Genomic DNA, 5,977 nt, shown 5'->3' on the forward strand with positions numbered 1-5,977 from the left:
AGAAGCCAGGTACCTGGGGCCTTTTAAACCACAGCAATGAGTTTGGATGTTATTTCAAGTGTGCTGGCGCACTGTTGGGACTGGGGAGAGATGTGCTCAAATCCCCACTCTGAAAGATTTCTTAAGCTATTTCTAGAGTATGGTTTAGAACAGGAAATGAATGATTTGATTCTGATCTTTATACCTTCATGCATTTAAAAAAGTACTTAAGAAAGTTGTTTGGTTTGTCATTATAAAAACAATACCTATTTTTATGTTGTGCATAGTCAGTCCTGTTCCTTGCCTAGAGTGGGCCATGCTTTGGAGTTCTTGTGAGCATGGCATTCCTGAGAACTTCTCTAATTACAGTCTCCGGCATGGAGGTTGGGCAGCAAGTGGCAGCAGCAGAGGACTCCTAGAAGTCTTCTACTTGACTCTACTTGGCCTAAAGTCAGACTCCCCCACCAAAGACAGAGTTTATTTCCACACAGAATTGAGTTAAAAATATATTCTGAGAGAGGATGGGCTTGTGGCTCAAGCGAACACCCCAGAAATACCACCCCTTCATGGGAAGTGACTCTTTCTATCTTCAAAGCATATGACCCAGCCTGGACATCCCTGAAAGACACATAACTTTCCATTTCATGCCCTTGAAAGTGAATCTTTCGGCCTAATAATGAGAACAAGCTCATTGTGAAAGTGGAAAAATTGAGATTTGGAGCAGAAGTTTGACTAAGGTCACAAAACAGTAGGATGCCTCACTCAGCTCCCTGCGCCCAGGTCATAAAAGCATCACAGGAATAGTTGAGCTCCCAGAATCCTCTGGCCAGGCAGGAGCTGTGTGTCCCTGGGAAATGGGGCCCTGAAGGGTTTGCTGCTTAAGATGCCTGTGGTGAGTCAGGAAGGGGCTAGAGGAAGTTGACCAACTAGAGTGGTGAAACCTGTCCATCACCTTCAACCTGGAGGGAGGCCAGGCTGGGGAATGATATAAAGAGTGCCCTGACTCCTGCTCAGCTCAGCACTCCACCAAAGCCTCTGCCTCAGCCTTACTGTGAGTCTGGTAAGTGTCGGATGGTAGAACCAGGGTTGGGACTTGGGACCTCCAACAGCATACAATGTGGGAGTGGGCAGCCTGGGTGGGGGTGGGCATTGATCTGGGGCTGGATTCAGCTGGACTTTCATTCTAGGGGGTCTCAGGTCAGCGTACTGAGAGAAAAGTGCCTTGGCACAAAAGTGCAGGACAGAGAGTAATCATCCTATGTCCCATATTTTCTTGTGACCATATTTTTGGAGTTGTGTGTGAGAGAGAAATATGGAAGGAAGGAGGGGAGTAGCAGTCAATTTCTTTCCTAAATCTCTTGGGTTTTTGACTGACCTTCATTTTGCCTTCTTTATGGAGGGAGAGGTTCAGGAAAAAGCTTCTACCTTTTGGCTATGCTGCACAGAAGGGTTGGCAGGATATGGAAACCTTTCTATTTGGAGAAACCTAGGCAGAGCTGGGGCAGGAAAACTCAACTTAGAAGTATAAGTCTTGGAAGAACAAGCTCCAATTCTCAGCAACCTCCCAGCTCCCCCAAGCCCCACCCCAGACACCAGGACTGCAGCTAAACTTCAGAAGGTCAGGAGAGAAAGGAGCCCTGGCGTTGAATAGGCCAACCTGCTGGCTTTACATAGGGGAAATCCAAGTCCCAGGAGACTAAGTGACTTGCCCAGAAACACACAGCATTCCAATGGGAGATGTAGGTCCACAGTATTTCATGTGTCTCCAGTCTGGAGCTCACACCATGACCTCCTGGATCCTCTCTGGCACAGCCTATTGGTTTTCTAGGACTTGGTGTTCTCCAAGAGACGTTTCGTTCCCTAAGGTCTTACTCCTCACTGTGACATAATCCCAGAACACATCTCTGTTCCTTGGTCAGTGGAGCGATGAGGGTGGACACAAGGACTAGACAAGAGCAGACAGTGAGCTGGCACCTGGCCCACCCTTGCAGAACAGCCCTGCAGAGAGATCTTGTTGGCTCTCACCTGGGAACAAGGAGACTCCTAGGAGGACCTTTCCCTGCTCCTCCCTATTTCCACCCTTCACTCTCTGCTGCTTTTGGGAAACAATAGTCCAGAGGTGGTAGGACAGTACCCTGCCCAAGGGAAGAGGTGATGCTAAAAAATCATGTACTTCTGCAGATTTCCAAGGTTTCATCTACTTCCTTTGCCTTCAGCCTGTGCATCAGACCTCTTCTGTCTTTCAGGTTGACAACAGCTTCTAAGATGTCCCAGCAACACACACTGCCAATGACCCTCTCCCCTGCCCTCAGTCAGGAGCTCCTCAAGACTGTTCCTCCTCCAGTCAATACCCAGCAGGACCAAATGAAGCAGCCAACTCCACTGCCTCCCCCGTGCCAGAAGGTGTCTGTCGAGCTCCCATTGGAGGTCCCATTAAAGCAAGAGGAAAAGCACGTGACTATTGTAAAGGGAGTGCCTGAGCAAGAATGTGAGCAGCAGCAGCAGGAGCCACAGAAGCAGGAGCTGCAGCAACAGCACTGGGAACAGCATGAGGAACATCAGAAAGCAGAAAACCCAGAGCAGCAGCTTAAGCAGGAGAAATCACAAAAGGATCAGCAGCTAAAGGAACAGCTGGAAGAAGAGAAGAAGCTCTTAGACCAGCAACTGGATCAAGAGCTAGTCAAGAGAGATGAGCAACTGGGAATGAAGAAAGAGCAACTGTTGGAGCTCCCAGAGCAGCAGCAGGGGCACCTGAAACACCTGGAGCAGCAGGAGGGGGAACTGGAGCTCCCAGAGCAGCAGGAGGGACAGCTGAAGCACCTGGAGCAGCAGGAGGGGCAGCTGAAGCATCTGGAACACCAGGAGGTGCAGCTGGACCTCCCAGAGCAACAGGTGGGGCAGCTGAAGCATATGGAGCAGCAGGTGGAGCAGCTGAAGCACCTGGAGCAGCAGGAGGAGCAACTGGAGCATCTGGAGCAGCAGAAGGGGCAGCTGGAGCAGCAGAAGGGGCAGCTGGAGCACCTGGAGCAGCAGGAGGGGCAGGTGGAGCACCTGGAGCAGCAGGAGGGGCAGCTGAAGCACCTAGAGGAGCAGAAGGGGCAGTTGAAGCATCTGGAGCAGCAGGAGGGGCAACTGGAGCTCCCAGAGCAGCAGGTGGGGCAGCCAAAGCACCTGGAACAGAAGGAGAAGCAGCTGGAGCTCCCAGAGCAGCAGGTGGGACAGCCAAAGCACCTGGAGCAACAGGAAAAGCATCTAGAGCACCCAGAGCAGCAGGAGGGACAACTAAAACATCTGGAGCAGCAGGAGGGGCAGCTGGAGCAGCCCATGTTTGCCCCAGCTCCAGGCCAGATCCAAGACATCCAACCAGTCCTGCCCACAAAGGGAGAAGTATTTCTTCCTATAGAGCAGCAACAGCAGCAGAAGCAGGAGGTGCAATGGCCACTCAAACATAAATAACCACCTGCAACTCAGAGGCCCTTAGATCGTCTCATACAAGGGAAGAGACAACCACTGGCCCCACTTATTTCGGGTCCCCTAGGTAGCCCGTCTCATCTGTGAACTTGACTCTGTCCGTCTACATGTCTCTTTAATGGGGTGGGGGTGGAAGAGAGGTAATTATTGTCCAGTGCCACCCCCAATGAGCCGAATCCCAACCTCAGGTGAGCAGAGCCTCTACTTGAGGGACTATTGTCACTATAGGAATCCTTACTTCCCCAGTGTTGAAGCTGAATCGGTGAGTGTGTACAATGATTCATAATAAATCCTGGGAGTCTTGGGATCCTACATTCTCTTTAGCCTTTTCTTCTCTCTCACCACATAAAAACCTGTGCATCGGTCAATAGCTGCAAGAGACTCCCATGGCCCATTCTCAAAGGAGGACAGATATCTTGACCCTTTTAAAATTTTGGTCCCCAAACCACTCAATAGATCCAACAGTTCCTAAAAAAGAAACAAAATCCAAATTGAACAAAAACAAAATCAGCTTCACTTAATGCACTTGAAAACAACACTTACCAGCCATGAAAAGGGGATACGTTGTTCTGGTTGCATCTCAGTCCAACACTACCTTCCACCACAACACCACACCCAACCCCTGGCAGAGCCCACTGTACACTTCTGCTCCCGACTCAGCTCCTCTCAGGAGAGGGACTGGGAAGATGCTAGGAAAGCTTGGGGGCTCCTTCTGGGTTCTAGTCTCTTCCCTGGAAACATTTCCAGGCTCTTCTGCTTGGGTTTTCTCTCTTAGAAAATCTCATGATTTCCAAAAGTCTTATGGTCTGCCTGCTTGACTGAGGAAGACTTTAGAAAAGCAATAGCAGTAGAATTGGGCAAGGTGGAGAGAAGAGGTGTTCCAGGTCATCTCTGAGGGAAAGTGACAGCGTTATTAAAGGAAGTAAAGGTTGGGCCAGCAGCAGTCAAGGAAGTCAAAACTACTGACTAAGCTGGAGAAATACAGACCCAGTCACCGCAGGTGTCACCCTCCTGCTACCTGGCTCCCTGACATTTCCATAGCCTTTACTGCCATCAATCATATCAGGACCTGGGACTCTCCTTTCCTGGGAAAAGCACTGCCTTTAATTCTTCAAATTGCTCACTTTTAACTATTTAACCACCACATTTTAGGCAGGCTGTATCAAGCTATTCGAAGCTATTTTACTGCAGGCACACGAAGATATATCAGGGACTTCCCTACTGAAGTGTCCAGAGATGCTCAAGTTTAATCGATCTGCACAGCATGGCACTTAGCATTCCTTCCTTCCCACCCAACCCCAGCAACACTCACCATGTTTTCTCCTTAGGTGTTCTCTCATTGAGTTCAGAAAACTGCCATTGCCATGTGTGTATTCACAATCATTCCTCATTCTTCCTCCTCTTCCCTACCCCCATCAAGGATCAAGTCAAGTCGTGAAGTCGTTTCTCACCTGAACTGTTGCAACACCCTTCCAGCTGGTCTTTCTTGCTCTCTATCTCCCCCCACCCTGCCATCCACTCATCACCCAGAGGACAGGGTGTTCACTTAAAATTCTAATCTAACCACATCCCTCCTTAGGTTAGCACTTGTCAGTGGTTCTCATAACTTAGACCATGAGAAGGCAGGCTCAAGTCCTCCTAACAGCAGGGTTGGGTAGGACTGGGCAGGGAGACTGGGGACAGAAGGCACAGTAATCAGAAGCACCCAGGGTGTGTCACATTTTCTTAGTTGATTTTTTAAAAATAGACGTTTTTTAGGACAGCATCAGATTTGTAGAAAAGGTAAGAAAATACTAGAGTTCTCATATATTTCACACACAGTTTCCCCTATTATTAATATTTTACATGAGCAGGGTACCTTTGCTACAAACTATCACAACTCAATACGATATTATTAGCTGAAGTTCCTGGTTTATTCAGATGTCCTTAGTTTCACCTAATACGTTTTTGCTCTTTCAATATCCCGTCCAGCATATCATGTTGTGTGTACTTGTCTCCTTAGGCTTCTTCCTTGACAGAGTCCGTTCCTCAGACATTTTTGGTGTTGTTTTGATGACCTTGACAGTAGTGAGGGGTGCTGGTCAGAAATTTTGTAGAATATCCCTCAATTTGTATTATATTTGTCTGATGTTTTTCTCATGATTAGATTGGGGTATGGGTTTTTCGGAGGAAGACCACAGAGGTAGAGTGTTATTCACTCTTACCACATCACATAAAGTATATGTATATCAGACATGACTCATCACAGTTGCTGTTAAACTTGATCACTTAGCTGAGACAATGTGTGTCAGGTTTCTCCACTGTAAAGTTATTCTCACCCTCCCACAATGCCCCCTTCTATACTGTACTCTGGAAAGAAGTCACTATGCAAAGCTCACCATTAAAAAGTTTCCATCACTGAGGATAGAGAGTCTACATAAGTTCATAAGTTATTTGGAATTTTCAGTACAGATTTGTCCCCACCCTATTTATTTATATTAGTAAGGATTCATGACTAGTTATTTTGTACTATGGGCTACAACCCAAT

At 47.9% G+C, this 5,977-nt stretch overlaps 1 protein-coding gene across 1 annotated transcript; it reads left to right on the forward strand.

Annotated features, from left to right (window-relative positions):
- The first annotated feature begins 994 nt into the window (after positions 1-994).
- IVL (involucrin) lies at positions 995-3,757 on the forward strand. The gene is made up of 2 exons (XM_025404706.1): positions 995-1,039; positions 2,226-3,757. Exon 2 carries the CDS (start codon positions 2,245-2,247, stop codon positions 3,433-3,435), a length of 1,191 nt encoding a protein of 396 aa, XP_025260491.1. The 5' UTR covers positions 995-1,039; positions 2,226-2,244; the 3' UTR covers positions 3,436-3,757.
- The last annotated feature ends 2,220 nt before the right edge of the window (positions 3,758-5,977 follow it).

Source organism: Theropithecus gelada, chromosome 1, assembly GCF_003255815.1.
Source record: "Theropithecus gelada isolate Dixy chromosome 1, Tgel_1.0, whole genome shotgun sequence".
NCBI classification, from domain to species: domain Eukaryota; kingdom Metazoa; phylum Chordata; class Mammalia; order Primates; family Cercopithecidae; genus Theropithecus; species Theropithecus gelada.

Bases quoted from the DNA above. Each gene is read 5' to 3' on its own strand.
- IVL (XM_025404706.1), top strand. From the start codon at position 2,245: ATGTCCCAGCAACACACACTGCCAATGACCCTCTCCCCTGCCCTCAGT.